Source organism: Symphodus melops (assembly GCF_947650265.1).
Source record: "Symphodus melops genome assembly, chromosome: 22".
NCBI classification, from domain to species: Eukaryota; Metazoa; Chordata; class Actinopteri; order Labriformes; family Labridae; genus Symphodus; species Symphodus melops.
The window spans coordinates 579,235-601,128 of record NC_136712.1 but is presented as its reverse complement, the minus strand read 5'-3'; the positions used below and the strand labels follow the sequence as shown (position 1 = coordinate 601,128).

Sequence of the window (21,894 nt, the reverse complement as noted above, 5' to 3'; positions counted from 1 at the left end):
TCCTCCTCCTCTGCTCCTCCTACACGGCAGCAATCTGTCCACGCGCTCGCTGACAAATCTCAGCGCAAGCCACCAATCACCAATCACACTCGGCCCATTTCAAAAAAAGGTCCTCTCCCTGGCAACGCTGGGCGAGCGAGTTCAATCTGGCCCGGGCTCCGTTTCACAGCGCAGGAAGGCAAATCCTTTTAGCAGCATCTCGAGCCTTTTCTGCTCCTAATGTGAGAGCGTGTTTTTAAGCTGCGAGAGGAAACTGTGACTTTAAATGAGCGGCACGCATGACGTGGTGTCCTTGATTTTCCTGCTTGCACATGTCCTCTCTCTGTGTTATTATGCAGGCATCTGCTGTCAAGACTTCTTAAACTCATCGCAGCCTTTCCTCCCGCTCCCCCCTCCACGCCGCTCGCTCCATGCAGCAGCCCTGAGCCCACACACACACACACACACACACACACACACACACAGATCTGTGATGATGGGGGGGTTAGTGAAGCTCCCTCAGGTGTTGGGGAGTCTGACTCAGGCCTACTGTCAGCCCCAAAGCACCGCTCGTCTCCTCACATGCACCAAATCTGACGTTTTCCTGCTACTGTAACACACACACACACACACACACACACACACACACACACACACACACACACACACACAAAAATAAATAAATAAGAGGAACACTTCTGTGCTTCATGTGATAGGATGGCTGGCAGGTGAAACCCTGAACTTTTACTTGAGTTAGTTTGATGAAATCTGGAAGTTCAGATTGATGCACTCTGCTGTTTGTGCAGCAGCGGGTTAGCTTAGCTTAGCTTAGCTTAGCTTAGCATTGAAACTTTTAAAGCCTGGTTTCATGCTCCGTACAAACAAGAGCGCTCGGATCATCGGTCCAGAAGGAGTCTGAATCTTTAGGATTACATCGATACCGTTACGATGTGTTTGTGATGTCACAACACATACAGGAAGTGCTTCAAAGGATTCACGTGACCACGGATAAGAGCGCTCAACGGTCATCTGTACTGGCCAATCACGCACAAGTACTGCCCTCTCTGTCAGCTGAGCTCATGCCTCTGTGCATACATGTGACCTTTAACCCTCACTTTAGATCCAGTCTGTGAGCTTTTCACCGTCCTATCAGAAGGGCTCACTTCCTGTCTGCGTCCCGTCACCTCCTCACCCGTCTGTTGTGTTTCTGCACCTCGTGAAGCGTGTCGTTATCAGCAGCAGCAGCAGCTCTGTAATTAGACCGCCGTCGTTAGCGTGCTGGTTGTTAGTGGTTACCTGTTGTTATGGTTACCGTCTCCCTCTGTCACTGGCAACAAGACCTCGAGTACCACAGAGGGGGGACTCTGCTCTCCCTGTCACACACACACACACACACACACACACACACACACACACACACACACACACACACACACACACACACACACACACACACACACACACACACAGGCTTTAATGGTTTAATTTCAGGGGGATTATGAGACGCTCACCCCAGTCAGTTTATCGTCTAACATCAAACTGCAGCTTCATTTCAGCTTCTCACTCGACGAGCCGTCGCTCGTCTGACAGTTTGAAACCCACGCGGTCCGACCCTGCTCGGGCTCAGGAGACCCGAGCGCCACACAGAGGAGGGTTTGTGTTCTGTGACGTGCGGCCGGGTGTTTTCTAGAACTCGCTCTCCAAGCGTTGCAGAAAAGGCAGATCAGCACGGGATTAAGAAGTCAGACGGCTTCCAGTATTATGAAATACTCCCGCTCTCCAAATCCCGTGAGAAAAAAGGGTTTTAGACTTCTTTAATATTTAAGCAGCTGCTTTTGGATTTCTCCAACATGGTCATCAAAGATGTATTTTCTTCTGCAGCGTGTTCGGATGTTTGAGCTGTTTTGGAGTCATGACTCTGTTAGCACCATGTTCCCTCGTCTCACTGTGACCTGAATTTACAAACATGCATCATGTGAACACAGATTACAAATAATCTCTGATCTTTGACGTCCTTCCTCTCCGTGCACGCCGTTCAAGCCGCCGTCGTCCGCATGACAAATATTCTAAAGTTTATTGTAAAAGCCTCCTAATGGCCGTATCCAGTGCGTGAAATCGCAGCGTAGCCAGTGGCCAGTCCCGCAGTGAGAGCTGGATGCTGGTGAGTTATTATTCCTGGCTGCAGTCTGAGGAGCGTGCTCTAATCCAGGGGCGGGGAGATGCTCATAGTTCTTATCATGATGAGTATTAGATAAGGAAAAGGATAAATATAGTGCTCCTGCTTTGTTTTCCTAATCCAGCCACAGGGCCAAGAAACTAACCTTTTAAATAGGTCACCTTCTCTGCTTTTAGAAGCCAACGCACTCAGGCTGTGTGTGTGTCCACCGGCTCTGTGTGTGTGTGTGTGTGTGTGTGTGTGTGTGTGTGTGTGTGCATTTTGGATGTTGCTCTGTTAAAGGCTCAGACGCTCTACGAGCAGGTTTGATAGATGTGGTTCTAACACGTCTGTTAAACTTTCTCAGGACGGTCGAGCTGAGCTCTTCTCGCTCCGGGTCTTAATGCTAAGCTAACATCGCTGTCTGCACGCCACTTCTACCGTCTCCGTGCTCTAATCAAGATTCTGTTCTGATACAAACACACAGATTCTCAGTAGAGCGTTGTGACCCCCCCCCTCCCTCCCCCCCCCGATGGCTCTGTCCGTGGTGCTGAACAGAGAGGCCTCCACTTCTGATTGATTGAGTCACCTGAAGCGACGGGACCTCGATCAGCAGACCAACCGCTGCTGCTCGATTCTCTCCAGGAATATTCACTGAGAAAAACAAGTTTGTAAAGTGAAGTCAGCGTCAGCTCCTCCTCTCCTGCATCTCCTCACTGAGTGATGCTCATAAAGAGGGTCTCTGTGTTTGCACGGAGTCAAAGAAAAGGACGGTCCATCTCCTTCAAAGGCAGCAGGACGAGGAAGCATCCGGACACGGAGCAGAGTGTGGCCCCGGGGCCCGAGCCTGCATCCGTCCCTCCACAGAGAGCTGCAGAGAAATGAAAGAGGAGGCTGCATGGAGGTCGTCATGTGGAAGCAGCGCTTTGTGCCCGGCTGGAAGGAACTCGATTTGTGTGCATTAAGGATGTTTGAAGACGCTGCAGCAGGACGTTATATAAGAGTTAAAAGAGAGCGCACAAAAAGGAACACGTCCAGTCCACTGGGCTTTTCACTCAAACACTCTGAAGGACTCAAAGTCAACATGAAGCTGTTTGAGACGTCCATCAGAACTTCATCAGATGATTAGTTGTGTTTTTAAAAGTTGCATCTGTCTCAAGGATCAAATAAATCAATACACTAATACTGCCAGCGTCTTTCTCTGTATTGATCTCAATTAATCTTAATCTGTTCAGCAGTTTAGAGACATGTCTTTAAATCATTGGCAGACATGTTTTTAATGTTTGGTAGTTTAGAGGGGCTTTCAGCATGCACACCCTCCCTGTCTCTGTCACCCGTGTGTCCGTGACTTCCTGTGCTGCTGCTGCCAGCCTCTAGTGGACACTCCAGGAACTGCAGCTTGTTACACTTGAGCATCAGCGGTCACGTGCACACAGTAAAGTCTGAACTAAAGTGAACAAAGACACACACAGGTGTGTTCATGTGTGTGTGTAGTCATTGTTGCTGCAAACTTACACTATTTTACACTTATTAAAAAAACACCACTTTTAAACATGTGGATGTGTTTATGCTTCAGTGTGGTCATGCAGCGCGCGCAGTTTGATGCTGTAAACCCAGAAAACAGACAGAGCGAGTCTCCGCCCCCAGAGAGAGAGAGAGAGAGAGAGAGAGAGAGAGAGAGGGAGAGAGAGAGAGAGAGAGAGAGGGAGGATGACAGCTTGTCTCACATTCACAGACATTTTCAGAGGCAGCTAAACGGTCTGAACAGCACTTTTGACGTCAGGAATAATCATTGCAGCCTTCTCTCTCATCCGGGTCTTCTCCCCCGCTCTTCTCTTGTGGTTTTAATATTTACTTTGTCCGGAGCAGCAGCAGCAGCAGCGGAGGCTTACAGCCTTAACGACAGCGACAGAAACACATATGCATCCATGTAAAGAGGAGCTGCGGCTGCAGGAGGAGCCGTGATCCAGACAGTTCTGCTGCACCTTTTTTATTTGTGACTTTTCCCCTCCGTGGATCAGCACAGAGGATGCTCTCGTTCCGGATCAACAAGTCTCTTCTGTTCTTCGCGCAGTAAGTGTGGATGGCTGCGCAATGGAGATAGCCTTGGTGAGTTTTGAGAACGGCGGCGCTAAAGGGAGCGGCGGTGGAGGAGGCAACAATGCCGAGGAGAGCTGCCGGAACGCGCTGGACGTCCCTCAGTCGGGCTTCGTTCAAAGTGGACTGGGAGAGGACTACGGTAAAGAGCTAAACACCCGGGGGAGTCTTCATCATCATCAGCAGCAGCAGCAGCAGCAGCAGCAGCAGAATCTTCATCAGAGCTCGTGGAAAATCAACGACATGAACAACACTTTCAGCTGCAGCGAGAACGCCATGGATGCGCTTTTACGCGCGGACCACAGTCCTCATCTGTTCGACGAGGACCTGCTGGACATGGACATGGACACGGGCAGCAACGAGAGGGTGCTCATCAACATAGCAGGGCTCAGGTACGAGACGCAGCTGGGCACCCTCAACCAGTTCCCGGACACTTTGCTGGGAGACCCCGCCAAGAGGATAAAATACTTTGACCCGCTCCGGAACGAGTACTTCTTCGATCGGAACAGGCCGAGCTTTGACGGGATTTTGTATTTTTATCAGTCCGGAGGGAAGATCCGGAGACCGGTTAATGTGTCCATAGATGTGTTCGCGGATGAGATTAGGTTTTATCAGCTGGGGGAGGAGGCCATGGAGAGGTTCAGAGAGGATGAAGGCTTTATAAAAGAGGAAGAGAAGCCGCTGCCTCAGAACGAGTTCCAGAAGCAGGTCTGGCTCATATTCGAGTATCCGGAGAGCTCCAGCCCGGCGCGGGGCATCGCCATCGTGTCCGTGATCGTCATCACCATATCCATCATCACCTTCTGCCTGGAGACGCTGCCGGAGTTCAGGGACGAGAGGGAGCTGCCGGTGACCAGCAGGCTGGACAACAGCACTGCTCCCCGGCCGTCCCTCACCTTCACAGACCCCTTCTTCATCGTCGAGACCACATGCGTCATCTGGTTCACCTTCGAGCTGTTCGTGCGCTTCTTCGCGTGCCCCAGCAAGTCCGAGTTCTCCAAGACCGTCATGAACATCATCGACATCATGTCCATCATGCCTTACTTTATCACAGTGGGCACGGAGCTCGCGGAGCAGCAGGGCCAAGAGCACCAGAACGGACAGCAGGCCATGTCTCTGGCCATCCTCAGGGTCATCCGCCTGGTCCGGGTCTTCAGGATCTTTAAGCTCTCCCGACACTCCAAGGGTCTGCAGATCCTGGGTCAGACTCTGAAAGCCAGCATGCGCGAGCTCGGTCTCCTCATCTTCTTCCTCTTCATCGGAGTCATCCTCTTCTCCAGCGCCGTGTTCTTCGCAGAGGCGGACGAGCCGGAGTCGCACTTCTCCAGCATCCCGGATGCCTTCTGGTGGGCCGTGGTCACCATGACAACGGTGGGTTACGGCGACATGAGGCCGGTGACGGTCGGGGGGAAGATAGTGGGCTCTCTGTGCGCTATCGCCGGCGTGCTCACCATCGCACTACCTGTTCCCGTCATCGTGTCAAACTTTAACTACTTCTACCACCGGGAGACCGACCAGGACCAGTCCTCGCTGAAGGACGAGCCCAACAGCGGCCGAGACAGCCCCGAGCTGAAGCGCAAGGGGAGCAAATCCTCCGCCAAGTCTCAGGACGCGGAGAACAACGACCCGAACGCAGCGTCTGTGGAGAAGGCGAACATGAAGGCGAACAGCAGCACGGACTTTAAGAGATCCCTTTACGCGTTCTGCCTGGACACGCGGGAGACAGACCTGTAGTCCCGCAGTCTGCTCCCTCTCTTTTCTAAAACTCTTCCAGCCCATAGATGTGTAGAATAAACCCTTTTTAATGGGCTCTCAAGTCTTTGCACTCAGCAGTCTGGAGGATCAACACACTGAAAAGTTTGTAGAGCGTGGAGAGAAGAAGGAGGGGATGGTGATTTATAACAAAACAAAAAAAAAAAAGCACATTTTAATCCTCGTGGTCTGGAGACAATAACGTGAGGAGTGCATGCCATGCAGCACAGCAGCCCTTTAAAGCAGGAACACCTAAAGAACATGTCGTGAAGTGTGGAAAGTGGGACATGTGGTCTATGCTGCAGATAATCACGGACACGCAGGACTGGGAATAATTACTTGCCATGTGGAGAGGATTAACAGGAACAGACTCTGTACATAATGTAGGAAGCAGTCCATGTTCAGTTTAGAGCAACACCAGAAAAAGCCAAATTTTATTTTTCATACCTTCCCTACATGTGGTCGTTCTGTTTACTGCAGCACGTGTGTACATACATCCCGCTCTTTATTCACATCATCCTTTAGATTTGGAGAAGAAGAAGAAAACACATATTTTTAGCGATGCAGAGACCTGTGCTCGTCCACTCAGGTTCTGTCTGTTCCTTTTTCTAATCCAGTCACCCTCAGAGGACCTCAAGAGAAGATTTTTAGCCTTGACTACAATCGTTTTAAATTAAAGAACTGTTTTATTTTTTTTAGAACAGATAAAAAAAAAAGGACATAATATGGAAATATGTGAGCTGAAGGACAGCCAAGGAAAGAGGACAGAGCAGAGACCTTCTGGAGAGCTCCACCAACACAGGAACCAGGTGAGTGTGGCCCCCGGCAGCTTCTTGACTTTTATTATTGATTGTTGAATCTGCTTCTGTCACTAATATTGCTCCACATGTTGAAGTGGTGCTGAACGGACAGCTCCTCCAGGACGGAGTCATATTAGTGCCACAGCTCAGCAGAATGTTCTATTCAAAGGGCTTCTTTATAATTCAAACAAATTCAAAGTGTTGATCTGTTGTGAACGCCCTCGAGTGAGGAGAGAGAGAGAGAGAGAGAGGGAAGAAGTCTTTATGGGGGCGAAGCATGATGTCAGTAAAAATCATCCCACAGCCCCTCCAACAGGAGTGAGATCCTCACAAAGCATGCAGGGAGAGGGGGTCGACCAATCACAGCGTGAGATCAGTGTGACGTCATATCATCAGTTTTGGAAAGTTACAGAAATAAGCAGAAACAGGCTCCACCCCCTTTTCTCTGCCATCATCAAGTTATTATTTTTTGAAGTTGTAGAGCTGAGACGCACATCGCTACGCCTGTAACCTTAAGGCGAGCGGGTTCCTCTTGTCTCACAGGTAGCCCCGCCCCTAACTCCTCCCTCTCTAAACCATCATCTCCAACACTGACATCATGCTGTGTTTATAAAGACTGTTAATGGTTCCATAAGGCCAACCATGAGAACAGCTCGGCTTGCTTATTTTAAATCTGACTGACAATTATAGGCTACTTGTTTTGTTACCACGGCAACAATAATAAAAGTCCGAGGCAGGTGATGTTTGGTCCTTTGGGGACAGGTGCTCATTCAGAGGATGCACGACGACGGTCCGGACGCTCCGACGTCCTCAAACACAAACTACAAACTGCGTCCGACACCGATGACTCCACATGTGTTTGGGTCAGAGTTTGGTTAATTTAGACAGTGGGCAAAGTCGAGCCGCCCCTCCACAGCAGGATCCTCTTCCTCCTCTTCCTCCTCTTCCTGGTTCTTCCTGCTGGCTCACGTGGCGTGTTCTGTTCCTCCATGTAGCCGTCATGAGCGTGTGAAAGAGCGCCGCAGCAGGTCTAAGTTTCCTGCCGTGCTCGGGAAGCGTCCTGGCACCTCTCCAGCTACCAGAACAATCCCAAGCTTGGTCTGCACCGGGAATTGAACCAGCAGCTGGCGACCCCCTTCGGTTCCCGAGCACGGCAGGAAACCCAGACCTGCTGCGGCGCTCTTTCACACGCTCTCGACGGCTGCATCAGTGAGAGCGGGAGGAACAGAGCACGCCACGTTAGCCAGCAGGAAGAACCAGGAAGAGGAGGAAGAGGAGGAAGAGGATCCTGCTGCGGAGGGGCGGCTCGACTTTGCCCACTGTCAACCAGAAGTCATCTTACGTGATGCTAAATTAGCCAAACTCTGACTTGACTCTGAAGCCAAGCACACTTTTCGTGAGTCATGGGTTTGGGACGTAGTCTGCAGCTTGCGTTTGAGGTCGAGCCGTTTCCTTCTGGAGGTCAGAGCATCTTGAGCGTCGTCATCCGTCCTCTGAATAAGCACCAGTTATGAAGCCACGTCTGATGAGTTTCCTCCTGGAGGGAATATTTTCTGAATCATCCTGCTTTTCTTTCAGCCAGCAGTCTGAAGTGACTGATGGATTAGACAAAGTTTACAGTCCTCGGGCTCGACGTTAATCCTGCACACGGTGGGTTTGGTTGTTGGGTTTTTTTTTTCCAGCACGTATGTTCTGTTCTTCGACCTCGACGTGTCGGGAGCACGCTGCGTTCAGGAGCGTCTGTCAGCGCAAAACCAACGCCGAATATGTGTTTGACTGCAGGAAATCTTTCAAAGCAGATTACAGCGAGCCATTACTCTGTGTGTGTGTGTGTGTGTGTGTGTGTGTGTGTGTGTGTGTGTGTGTGTGTGTGTGTGTGTGTGTGTGTGTGTGTGTGTGTGTGTGTGTGTGTGTGTGTGTGTGTGTGTAATGATTAATATGCACCTTCCAATGAGAATAGAAACTGCAGGCTGTCATTGGTCATCTTCTCGACCCAAATTCATGTTGACTTGTTTTAAGCCTCTTTCAATGAACACAGTGAAGAAGCACATTTACTACATGGAATGAAAAAAACAAATAAAAAAGCACATTTGGAGATTTACGTGTATTAAAAACAAACAATACCCCAGGAAGCTAAACTATGTAATCTTTTGTAGAATGCTTATCATGTAAAACATCATCATCTGTGAATGAAACTCTAAAGACCCCGAGAAGCAGAACTTCAAGAAAACAAAGAAAAAAATATTCTGTTCAAGGGACTTTATTGTGCAGCAGTTCTTGTGTAAAGTGGAATAATTATAAATAAGACAAACACACATAATGCGAAAGAATGTAAAGTAAGAGTTTAAAGGAGCAGTCTGTAGCTCCGCCCCCTAGTGTTTAAAATGAGTACTGCAGTCTAAACTCTAATCATCACAGAGAGCTGGCTCCCCCCCTCCTCTCACACAGGTCAGCATGTGGTGGACACTGTAGCTTCAGTGTTTAGCCAGCTCTGCATGTGGTGGACACTGTAGCTTCAGTGTTTAGCCAGCTCTGCATGTGGTGGACACTGTAGCTTCAGTGTTTAGCCAGCTCTGCATGTGGTGGACACTGTAGCTTCAGTGTTTAGCCAGCTCTGCATGTGGTGGACACTGTAGCTTCAGTGTTTAGCCAGCTCTGCATGTGGTGGACACTGTAGCTTCAGTGTTTATCCAGCTCTGCATGTGGTGGACACTGTAGCTTCAGTGTTTAGCCAGCTCTGCATGTGGTGGACACTGTAGCTTCAGTGTTTAGCCAGCTCTGCATGTGGTGGACACTGTAGCTTCAGTGTTTAGCCAGCTCTGCATGTGGTGGACACTGTAGCTTCAGTGTTTAGCCAGCTCTGCATGTGGTGGACACTGTAGCTTCAGTGTTTAGCCAGCTCTGCATGGGTCTGTAAAGCTTTCTGCGTTCTAACCTCTCTCCATGTTTCATCTCCAACATTGATCCTAGTTTGAGCAGCGTTCTGCTGCTGGAGCTTATTAGAAACATGCAGAGGCTTTTTAGCTCGGGTACAATCACTTCTATCTGAAGCAGTTCCACTGCCCGCTTCCATCGCTGCAACACCTGTTCACCTGATAACTGCTCTCATATCTGGCAAACCCAGGGGCGTCCAAAACGGCCTTCAAAGCCCCGCCTACCTTCTCTGGTCCAATCAGATCCAGAGCCCAGCATGTTTCCTTCATGATCACAGAGGAGGAGAGCAGCTCTCTGATTGGTCCTTTAATGATCTATCACATTGTGTATTGATAAACTCCTGTTACGATCGCTTTAAAACTCTTGACCTGAAAAAGGAGCTGCTCGGCGCTCTGACCTCGTTAGTGTTCGTTTGGACGGATTGTAAACGGCACATTATGTAAGTAAATCTGATTATTCTGCCCTTTCATTCAGAAAATGATCAGTGCATGAAATCAGCCGGTGACAGCCATCAGCTCTCCAGTCAATACTGCATACATTAATGTGCTTAAGAGGATAATGATCCAGGCTGACAGAGCAGACTGCAGGCCATGCGATCTTTATTACATCAGGATAAGTGTTTGTTGGGAGCAGGCTGGAGATCTGCCAGCAGGGTCAGAGGCTGCTGCCAGAGACGTACCAGCCTGAAGATGAGCAGCCCAGAGACAAAAAGTTCTCACTCAACTTTAGGTCCACGAGACGACGCTGGCAGGAACGCTTTTTTAAATCGTTTCCCGAGCAGGGAGAAGTTTCCATCTGAGCCGATCCGAGGAGCCCAGGACTCATGCTTTAGTTTCTTTGAGCCTGGACAGGAAGGAAGAGTCCACGCTGTGACAGGAAGAGATCTTGGCGAGGTCATCGTTTGAAATGAGAGAAAATATGTTTGTTTTTGCACATTTTTAAAGCTCTGCGACTTCGATCAAAATATAACATAAGGAGCGATGAACCCGCACCCGACACGTTCATGTACACATGCACCCTGCTGTGCACGCTGGAGTGCAGGAGTCTCTCACACACCGCTGGACATGCATGCAAAGAGCTGTGAATACATGGCGTGACTTTAAGTCAGTATTTGTCTAACTTTCATGCATTCTGGTTTTTGTGCTAAATCATCTTTGCTCTGCTTTTGCTGATCTCATCCTGCAGCATCAGTCGCCTCTGGCCTTTAATCATTTCCGCCTCTTCTGGTGATTTTTGTGAGCGATCGCGGTCTCCTCGCTGCCCGGATCCAGTTAGATTACGTAACCCTGTGTTTGTTCATTCCTCCCCTCCTCGTCTCCCTACAGTATGTGCACTGTATAACCATGACAACAGTTGGGTTTTGCATTAAGAAAACAGTCATTTAGCATCTCTGCTGTGCTGAGCTTGTGTCAGTGAGCGTCAGAGCTGCAGGACTCAAATCTGTCCTGCAGATCCTCGTGGCCTCACCTCCGCTGACACACGGACAGCAGTGCAGCATCTGGACGCAGTCAACCACACGACATGTTAGCCTGCATCTTTTATTACTCTCATCTCGTTTCACTCTGTAATTACAGCCTCCGTCAGCGTCTCCTCTTGTTCGTGTCACTGCCACAGATTCCTGCACGCTCGGGTCAGCCTTCAGTCTGCGTCTCTGCTGAAAACCAAAAAACTCCCAGCGAGCTGCCGACTCTCCGAACGCCAGCGAGACCTCCTTCCCTTTACGCTCTCTCTTTCTTTAACTGTATGCTTTTCATTGAGTGGAATCTGAAAGGATGGCAGATGTTTAAATGTATGTTAATAGTGGCTGAAGGCCAAATGTTCACAATTACAACCCGTAGTTATGTGAAGTGAAAGGAACGCTGCTGTCCGTGTGAGGACGTCTCGTCATGTGGCAGAGCGCTCCACATACGTGCTCCTCTCAATCTTATGTAAAGGTTTGATACCTGCTTGGACACGAGGGTCGTTTCAAACCTCGGCGGCGTGCAGCAGCAGCCGGGTTGACTCCAGTGAATCCCTGCAGAGTTTTCAGTATCGATGTTTAAATAGACAAAGAACGAACGCAATCAAACTCGGCGTCCGTAGATGTTGTTTTATTTTGAAATTCAACGGACTCTGTCTTTGTCTCACTTCCTGTCCGGGTCGTTTCGTAGTGTTTGAAACAGAGCAGGGCGCCGTGGCGCTGACAGGCCTCGGGGTCAGGTGACCGACGACGAGTCCTTCCCGTGGTCACCGGTGAACATATTGAGATTTCATGTTTTTAATGTTTGTGACGCCTCGCCACGCTCCGTCCTCCTCCTGAACTCAAACGTCTGGACGTCATTTCAGGATTTGTGGAGCGATTGTTTTCTCAGGAAAGACTGAACTTTGATCCTGTGAAGATTTGAAGTCTTTAAGTCTTTGTCAAATACTGACAAAACCCATAAATCCTTTATTCCACTTATGATAATCTCCGTGGTCAGAACGGTTTGGCTGCTCGACTCTGCAGACGGTCCGTTAGCTTTCTTACAGTCGGCGTCCTCTTTGAACGCTGTGATGAAGAGGAACCTGAGTCGACTGTCCCGGCCTCGCCTCCTTCCTGCTGTTTGTTTTGGTCCCACTAAACGGCTCTATATCCCTCGTTTATCTGCTGGACGCATTAATTAGCCAGATAAAACAGGACTATCCACGAGCGCTGGGACGCCGTCCAACAGTCATAAATTCTGGCAGAGCCGCGGCTGCTGTGTAATCTGGTGAACTGGCGGCCGCTCCGCACATCCCAATTAGGGGAAACCGTCTGCTGCTGGCGGCTTCAGCTCCGCTGCCACGCAGGAGCTCGCCATCATCAAACATGATTTTAGTTCTTCACCGAGACGCTGTCATTCATCCCAGGATTCAAACACACGTTCAGACGTTACATCACTCAGAGCGTGTCACTACTCCTACTGATTTAGTCTCTATTCAATAGTCTCTAAAGCCACGCCCCCTCTCCACTCTGCTCCCTCTAAAGCCACGCCCCCTCTCCTCTCTGCTCCCTCTAAAGCCACGCCCCCTCTCCACTTTGCTCCCTCTAAAGCCACGCCCCCTCTCCACTCTGCTCCCTCTAAAGCCACGCCCCCTCTCCACTCTGCTCCCTCTAAAGCCACGCCCCCTCCCCTCTCATCTCATCTCTTCATCGTTCAGAAACCACGTCGTCTCATGTCTCAAGAAGTAGAGAGCAAGCAGGGAGACGGGAGGCTGTGATTGGTTCATCAGAGAGCAGGGAGACAGGGAGGCCTGTGATTGGTTCATCAGAGAGCAGGGAGGCAGGGAGGCCTGTGATTGGTTCATCAGCGAGCAGGGAGACAGGGAGGCCTGTGATTGGTTCATCAGCGAGCAGGGAGACAGGGAGGCCTGTGATTGGTTCACCAGAGAGCAGGGAGACAGGGAGGCCTGTGATTGGTTCATCAGAGAGCAGGGAGACAGGGAGGCCTGTGATTGGTTCACCAGAGAGCAGGGAGACAGGGAGGCCTGTGATTGGTTCATCAGAGAGCAGGGAGACAGGGAGGCCTGTGATTGGCTCATCAGAGAGCAGGGAGACAGGGAGGCTGTGATTGGTTCATCAGAGAGCATGGAGACAGGGAGGCCTGTGATTGGTTCATCAGATTGGTACCTCGTGGCAGACATTGGTTGAAGTTTTTACAGACTTACAAACTGATACAGATGATGGATTTACTTTGTTCCTTTTTCAGAGAACCTGAGTTATTAATGTCTGTCAGGACCTAAAGACAGTTTGAACCTGGATCTTAAAAAATGTTTGTGTAGAAAATGACTTTATATGAAGGTTTTGTAATTATTGGATCATGTTTGAGCCGGTTTCACAGGCTGATGCATCCAGAACTTCTCTGAGTCACTTAGAGCTCATAACATATTAAATTAAAAAAGGGAGCGTGTTAAAAATAGACTTTGAGTGTAGAGTTAACCGAGGGATTGAAGTGGGCATGTGGAGGAGACGAAGCACCACAGTCGAGTTAAAGAACCAGAACTTCTCTGGGCCGGAGAGCGGCAGTCCAACATTCTGGGAAATCCCCGGCAGCCATCTCACCCCGAGTCGGCTGAGAAGACGAGTCATGACAGCGCGGCACCCGGAGAGACCAAAGATACGTCACATGATTGTAGCTCAGGGGAGCGCGGGGCAGAACAATAACTCCACTAATTGGCTGTGACTGTCAGGTTCATGCAGGGAACAGGCTCACCTCTCGTTGTGACGGTGGAGCACGAGCGCGCTGTAGGTGCATCACGCCAGCCAGGACCAGCAGCGCATCCGTCAGCGCATGGAAACATTCTCAGTACAGCAGGACCGACTTCACTCACGTTCAGGACTTTGACGTGTAGGATGACTGGGTCAAAGGCCTGAGTGCCAGCACAAGGCGTCCAGAAAAACTGGAACCTGGTTAAACTGTCAAAGTCGCTCCGACAACAAAAGAATCCTGACGTCATGTATGAAGCCAAAAAGCTGCGACGCAGAGAGAGCATGCGAACTCTTCGGTACATCGGCCGAGGTTTGAAGACAATGTGCAGGTTTGTAGTGATTTAAAAACAAGACATTAAAAAACAATAACTTCTGTTTTTGTTGATCAATATCCAGGAAGTTTAATTAGAATCATGTCAAAGATTAAATTCTATCTGGATGACCCTGGCAGGTTTAATCACAGTGTGGTTATAGGACCATAAACTGTCTGTTTGTTCCAGCAGCTTCTTCTGGAAAATGTTCACAGCTAACAGAGCTTCCTCGTCCAAAACTTTGCAGAGATTAAAAAAATTTGCCCGCTGACAGAAGAGTCAGATTGATTGACATCTCATTTCACTGGGAGCCAAATGTCTCCGTGCCTCTAATCCACGCTGCCTCTGTAATCTGGGCCTGCTGTGCTCTACACCATTCATAGTAATAAGCACACACAAGCAGGAGTGAAGTGTTTCCATGTGATGCATTATCATGTTTCTATTTATACCCTCTGAGATGCATTTAATCCCAGGGCCGACGATGCTTCGCGTGACAGCAGAGCAACATAAGAAATATAACCGAGGAGCTGCCGCGCGACTAATTACACTGCTGTTGCCATGCCAACCCCGTAATCATGATCACTTTTAATAAAACACGCCTGTCAGGAGTAAATATGTGACGGTGCAGCTCAGCAGGAGCTGCGGCGGGCCGACACGCAGAGACGGGCCTGTCGAGCTGTGATTAGCGTGAGCTTCTTCCTGCACAGAGTCCTGACTCCTCTAACCCGCGCGCTCCTCGCTCCGCTCTGCACAGGCTGCGGAAAGCGCTGGAAGCAGGAGAGACAATGCAATGATGAAGTTATATAACGCACACACACACACACACACACACACAGCGGCAGTCCTCAGCTGCAACCTCCACTGCTGCTCAGAAAGAGAGAGAGAGAGAGAGCAGCGACCTGGATCTCTGTGAGAGTGACAGGCGAGGAGACGTTTCCTCTCTGAAACAGAAACACGCTTTAAAAAACAAACGTGTCTCCGTAGAGTCCCAGGTGACTGATATCAGCCCATCAACACAAAGTGGACAAACACATGGGGACGTTTTCTTTGCCCTGGGGGGGGGGGGTCTCCATGACAACAGTTTGTTGACAGCGGCCGCTGAGTGACCCACACTGTTACTTATAACTGCGTGTTTCATATTTGACCTCGTCCCAAACAAACGGGTGATATCTCAGACTGCATTGGCTCCTTCCTGAGACGTGAGGAGATTTTGACCTGGAGCACTCGGAGCGGTCACATGACACGGGGGGGGGGGGGGGGGGGTGCTCTGTGGAAGAACCTGCAGGGTGCTGCACGTGTTCTCCACCTGCTGCTGGAGAGAGAAGAACATGCAGCTCCTGTCACATCTTAAGGTTTGTTTGGTCATTTCAGTCTGTTCAACCCGTCCACCATCTTTACCGCTTTGACCATCCCGGGTCGCAGGACGCTGGAGCCAATCCCATCTGTCGTTGTACGAGGGTCGAGGTTTGGATTGTTCAGCAGCCAATCACAGCGCTGACGTGACAACCAGCCACATTCACACCTACAGACAGAGTCAGCAGGTGATTGGTCAGTGGGAGGAAGCCGGGGAGAACATGCAGACTGCACACAGAGAGGCTCCTGACAGACGGGGATTCAAACCAGCAACCTCCACAGTGCTAACAGCAGAATACAATGGGTATTAAAGGGGCCTATATGACCTCTGACCCCCCTTAAACAACACGACCTTCTGAGGAGCGTCCTGACGGCTCGAGGCTGTTTTTGAAACGCCGCCTCGCCGGCTGTAACTGGAGATGGGATTTGCAGCTGATATGTTCTGGGTGTATTTTTCCGAGCGCTCCCTCAGATCTTTGCGCTCCCCCCTCATTTACTCTGTAATCTCTGCTGATGGCTCTAAGCTCGCCGTTGCATAAGAAGTGATCCGTGTGTGGAGGTGCATCGTGGGCTGAGGAGCACAGGTAGTCATCTCGCCGTGACTCACCATCACATGGAGCTACATGTGTGCTTCAGAGTCATGTCAGCGGTATCAGGAAGTTCACCAACGGACAGTGTTTGTTAGCACACGAGCCACCCAAATATCAGGGGGCGTGGCCTGGTGTGAGGCATGCTGCAACCCATATTCATCACCAAAATGATTATTTTACCGCGACCATTCCAGTCAGATGTCGACCTGCAGCAGCCAATCACAGCGAGCAGAGTTTGAGTCCTCTCAACCAGGATGTCACGTTTTTCACTGCACAACAGAACGCACACCAGGAAAGCCGTTAGCGTAAAATCCAGACTAGAAGACGCCGTCTGTTTTGGGGATTTCCTCTCCTCTCTCGTCCACAGGTTGGATTTACTGACCAGCTGCGGGTGCTTGAAGTGCACGATGGAGGGAGGGACGATATTAGAAAGTACAGCCATACATCCCAGCATAGCGTGCAATACACAATAAACTGGGATTAATTTTCCATCCCGTCCGGTGGCGTGCGGTGTGAGATGGCGGCAGCTGCACTCGGGGTAATGATGGCGCATGTGTCCGTATTTTATCCCGGTTTATTGGTCGTGCCGGTGGATAAAAAGAAGCGGACGTTTGAGAGGAAAACATGATATTAAAAGTGAGAATCAGACATCAGATTCTACCGGAGCTTTAAAAAGAGACAGAAGGAGAGCGCCGGGTAGCTAGAGACGGCTGCTGACGTGTTTGTGCTATTCAAACGGCGTGCAGGAGCTGTGCTGATGAAAAGCCGTAAAGTAAACAGTATCAGTGCCAAGGGTTAAAAAGTCTGGTGTCGTGACGAGCCTGTGTAGATTTCGTGTCGGGGTTTTTTGAGTTGAAGCGCTGCGTAAAGTTTGAGCCGTCTGTCGAGCTGTGAGAGCTGAAAGGGAATTCATGTTAGTGCTGAGTGCATGTTTAATTTTAGTCGAATCCCTGCAGGCTGTTCAAGTGTCACTTTGTGTCTTTAACCTCAAAGCAGCCGTGTTCACACTGAGACCTCAAACCAACTCCTGATTGATTTATTAACTGATTACGTTTTAACAGCAGAGCTCGTCATGTCTCACAGGAGGAGAAAACTAACTCGTGTGTTTGAAAGCAGACGTGGAAGATATGAGGTGGTCTGTGATTGGCTGGTTTATAGGTCTAACCCAAACATCAATTTAAAGGAGCAATGTGTAACTCCGCCCCCCTAGTGTTTAAAATGAGTACTGCAGTCTAAACTCTAATCATCACAGAGAGCTGTCTCCCCCCCTCCTCTCACACAGCTCTGCATGTGGTGCACACTGTAGCTTCAGTGTTTAGCCAGCTCTGCATGTGGTGGACACTGTAGCTTCAGTGTTTAGCCAGCTCTGCATGTGGTGGACACTGTAGCTTCAGTGTTTAGCCAGCTCTGCATGTAGAGACACTGTAGCTTCAGTGTTTAGCCAGCTCTGCATGTGGTGGACACTGTAGCTTCAGTGTTTAGCCAGCTCTGCATGTGGTGGACACTGTAGCTTCAGTGTTTAGCCAGCTCTGCATGTGGTGGACACTGTAGCTTCAGTGTTTAGCCAGCTCTGCATGTGGTGGACACTGTAGCTTCAGTGTTTAGCCAGCTCTGCATGGGTGTGTAAAGCTTTCTGCGTTCTAACCTCTCTCCATGTTTCAAAAGCATCTCCAACATTGATCCTAGTTTGAGTTAATACTGATGGACTCTTTACTCTGCAGCAGCCTCTACCATCACTGTGTGAATGTGTAGGTGTGATCTGCCGTGTCAGAATGGATGTGGATGTTTGTGCATGGCTGCAGCAGTTAAGATGGTCGCTGGCTTGTTGGCGGGGAGAAACGCACACACAATAATACAAGCGGTTGGATAAACCTGAATGAACCTGACCTCCTTTTTTATTTAGAAAGTGCTTTTTAAAATCTGAGAACATCTGACTGTAATATGAAAAGCTGCATCATTTCAATAACATGATTTTTTATCCCCATCAGGGACGTCCACTCCAGAAAAAAACAGAAAAACACATCTTTGGCTGTTATTTTCAGACGGGAAAGAAGACTGTTAAAAGGATTGATTGAATAACATGAAACCTCCGAGCTTCATCTCATACTGGTACCAGCTTCCACACTGGTCCCCAAACCATCAGAACATGTCTTAAAGTACAACAATAGTCCCTGAAGGCACCATGAACACTCACCCACAATTACCTAGAAATCCCAGATCAGGAGGGCACGGTTAGCTTCATTATCTCCCGGTGTGTGTTATTTTCAACCTGCTCTGCAGCCGCTCATTAGCGGGGCCGTGTGTGCAGCGAGAGAGCGCTCGGGTAAAGAGGAAACCGTGGCCTCGTCGGCGTATGATAATGAAGGGTTTTCAGCCGAGCTGCTCAGCTGGCTCGAGGTCTGTGACACGGGAATGTAAGACTCATGAGCACGATGAGCTTATGTAACTTAATTGTTTAGCCCCCGGAGAGGAGCAGTTATCTTTAAAACGGAGAGCTTTGTGAGGGCCTGAATTAATCAAATATATATACACTCTGCAGAGAATGCTAATTAGCCGCTCGCGGTGCTCCCGCCTCTCAGCTGACATCCACATCATGTCATCCGCTTTCTCCACTTGGATAAGTCACAGGGGAGGTCTGATTCGCCGACCTGTCACCAAACCAAACAGCTACACATCAGCGCTTGCTCGGCCTGCAGCAACAATGAAGTGGTTAGAAACGGGAAAAAAACGTCTTTAAAACACAGCGAGAGAGACATCGTCATAAGACTGGACGCTAACAGCGTGGCTGCGTTGGTCGCTCATCGTTACGCATTTTTAAAAGGCGATTTGGTAAAACACTGAAAAGCCTTTTAAAAAGTGCACGAGAGGGAACTGATGATTCGTCAGAGAGCCGTGGGTCTCGTCCCTCTGTTCTTTAGAGCGCGCTCAGCTGACGCCGGGCGCCGCCGTGGTTGTAAATGTGCATAAATAAGTGTTTTTGAGCTGCGTGTATATTCCGGTATGGGATGTGTCGGGGTCGCTGCAGCTTGTGTTGTCTCTGTGAGCCGGCAGAGAAATAATGTTCTAAGCAGAAAAGAAGCAAACAAAGAGGCGTCGGTGAACGTTATCTAACCACGGTCACTGAATGCAACGTTTCCACATGAGCGGCTGCTGCCATCACTTCTGCATCAGCTGATCTGAGAGCAGCACTGGAGCGCTCCGCCACGGGCTCCACAGCACCTACACATGATGAAGATGATGTGTGTGTGTGGGGGGGGGGGGACACCTCAGGGTGCTGCAGCTTACAGCTCATCAGATCTCCGACCTACGCAGGACTTAGCCTGTTTGTCCGGTGGCTGTTTGTTTATGGAGAGGCTGCGCTTACGTAAAATGAAAACACCTACAGTTACTTCATTTATCACACGTTTATTTTTGGCTCTTTAATTCGGTCCTGCAGCTGTTTTTGCAGACATTTCGCTTCATGTTGTTTTTGTTTTGACGCTCTAAACCTCGTGTAAAATGGCCGACGACTGAACCCGCGTTCGCGTTAACGTCACCCTGTGACAGAAACTTAAACGGCCTCGGCCTCTTTCTAATCTTTACTTTTTTCTTTCTTTAAGACTCAGACGCAGAACACTTTTCTTTACAGCGGGAGTTTGGCAATTATCTTCATAGTCTTATTTTTTTCAATATTAGATTTATATTTTTTAAAGATAAAAAAAACAACAACTTTTATTTCAACTGACATAAAAGCTAAAGGTAGTCGGTTAAACAACACAACATTCACAATACCCACCACTTAAATAACCCCCCCCCCCCAAAAAAAAAAAAAAAAAAAAAAGAGGAAGACAAGAGAAAGGAATCTTTACCCCCCCGGATCATGTTGATCATGTCAGAAAGTTTGTTCCTCTGCAAACAGCAGATCCTGAATTGGATCAAACCCGGGATGCTGAAGTCCATGTAAACACACTCACTATCAGTTTCCTGGTTTGTGGCGAACTGTCCCTTTAAGGGAGGAGCTCGCAGCCTCTGTTTAACGTTAAGGCGGAGATAACGGCGTGCTCTCAGTCTCTGCCTGCGAGGCCGAACACGGAGCTGCAGACCGTGTGCCTGACAGGTCAGAGGTCACACTGTTGAATCATGAAACACGGGCAGGAGGAGGAAAGAGACACGAGGTCTGCTGCTCCTTTTGTTTCCTGTCATGTTTGCCGAGGTGAGAATCCGCTCACGCTGCCGACCAGCAGACCCACACGCATCACTGCTCACACGTTAAACCTCCACACGTATGTTCACACACCAAAAGTCTTCACACACAAATATGTTCTTATGGAACTATGAAATATTTAAATGAGCAATAAATGCTCCAACAGCTTCACAGGATCTTATTGGTCGGATTCTGGCGTCAGTCTGTAAAGCCCCTCCTCCCCACGTGCCCACTCTCTTCTGATTGGTCAGCTCTCTGGAAGCCTTTAAGGAGGCAGAATGCTGCAGGGCTGCCAGCGGAGGGCGGTGATGCCGTTTAGCGCCCCCTGCAGACTCATCCTGGCGTTACTGCAACTCAAGTATACGTTTGAGCATCTGTTAGATTCCAGGTCCTGTTGGGGAGAGATCCCCCCCCCCCTCGTTAATGTCTGAGGGAGGGGGGGATGTGCTGTGCTGGACAGGGCTGCCTAATGAATTCACTTTGACCTTTGGTCGGAGCGAGGCGGATCTTTTCCAGCGCAGCGTCCGTCCTGATGATCATCAAACGTCTCCGATGGGACACGAAGGACCTGACCCGTGAACCTGTCTTCATCTTTAAACATCCACTCAGTTATTATCCATCAATCCTACATGTCTGCTTTCACTCTGTCATGTTAAAGTGCCTGAGAGCATCAGTGAGCTCGTACGGACATGTGAACCGCTCTCACTGCTGATTGGCTCTGAGGCGAGCAGAGGCGGATCCTCCTGCTTGATTTGATTGGCTCGTCTGTGTCTTTTTGTTCACGATGATTTCTCATTTTTAGGTTCCTTCGTTACAACCATGGCGTCAGTTTTTCAGGAAAACAAAAACTTTATTTATAAAGTTTCAAACTGAGTTGGACGCAGGACGCGACCTTTAAAGCTGATGATGAATAAATGTGTTTATATTTAGTGACGGTTCGACTCTGAAGAGTCAGCGCCCGACTTCTCCTGAACGGTTCTATCCCGTGACGATGTGGAGCAGTGAGACCTGGGTGGATCGCCGTGTGTTTGGGCGGCGCTCCCTCTGAATCTGGGAACTATTTTAAGGGGCTTAAAGAGGGAAAATCCTGTTTCATTATCCACAGACGAGGTGGCACAACTGCGTCATGTAACTCTGACTTTTGTATTTCTTAGCTGACTGGCTGCGGCGGCACGTTCGCCTGCATGTGCCACATCAGCCATGCATGAGCTCACAGTTTTGATTGCTCAGTAATAATATTCAGCACGTCTAACTGCAGTTATAAATAGACAATATGTGACTGTGTGTGTGTGTGTGTGTGTGTAGTAATCAGAGCGGAGCTGCTGTTGGTGTCACACACACACACACAGGACTCAGAGGTCACGTGCTCTCTGGCCGACCAATCGAAGCACGTCTCGCTTGATTGACTCTCATCGGTCGGCCACCGTTAACGACACGGCTTCCAATAACGCTGGCGGCGAGCAGCTCGCAGATGTGTGTCAGCTGTGATGCAGACATGACCGAGTGTGGGAAGGTTTACGGAGGGGGAAATCA

The 21,894-nt window shown here is 49.4% G+C and overlaps 1 protein-coding gene across 1 annotated transcript; it reads left to right on the top strand.

The window, feature by feature from the left end:
• Nucleotides 1–4,115: 4,115 nt before the first annotated feature.
• On the top strand, nt 4,116–6,111 carry LOC306817687 (potassium voltage-gated channel subfamily A member 5). Its single transcript, XM_079334773.1, has one exon. The coding sequence runs from the start codon at nt 4,229–4,231 to the stop codon at nt 5,963–5,965; it is 1,737 nt and encodes a 578-aa protein (XP_079190899.1). The 5' UTR covers nt 4,116–4,228; the 3' UTR covers nt 5,966–6,111.
• Nucleotides 6,112–21,894: the final 15,783 nt, after the last annotated feature.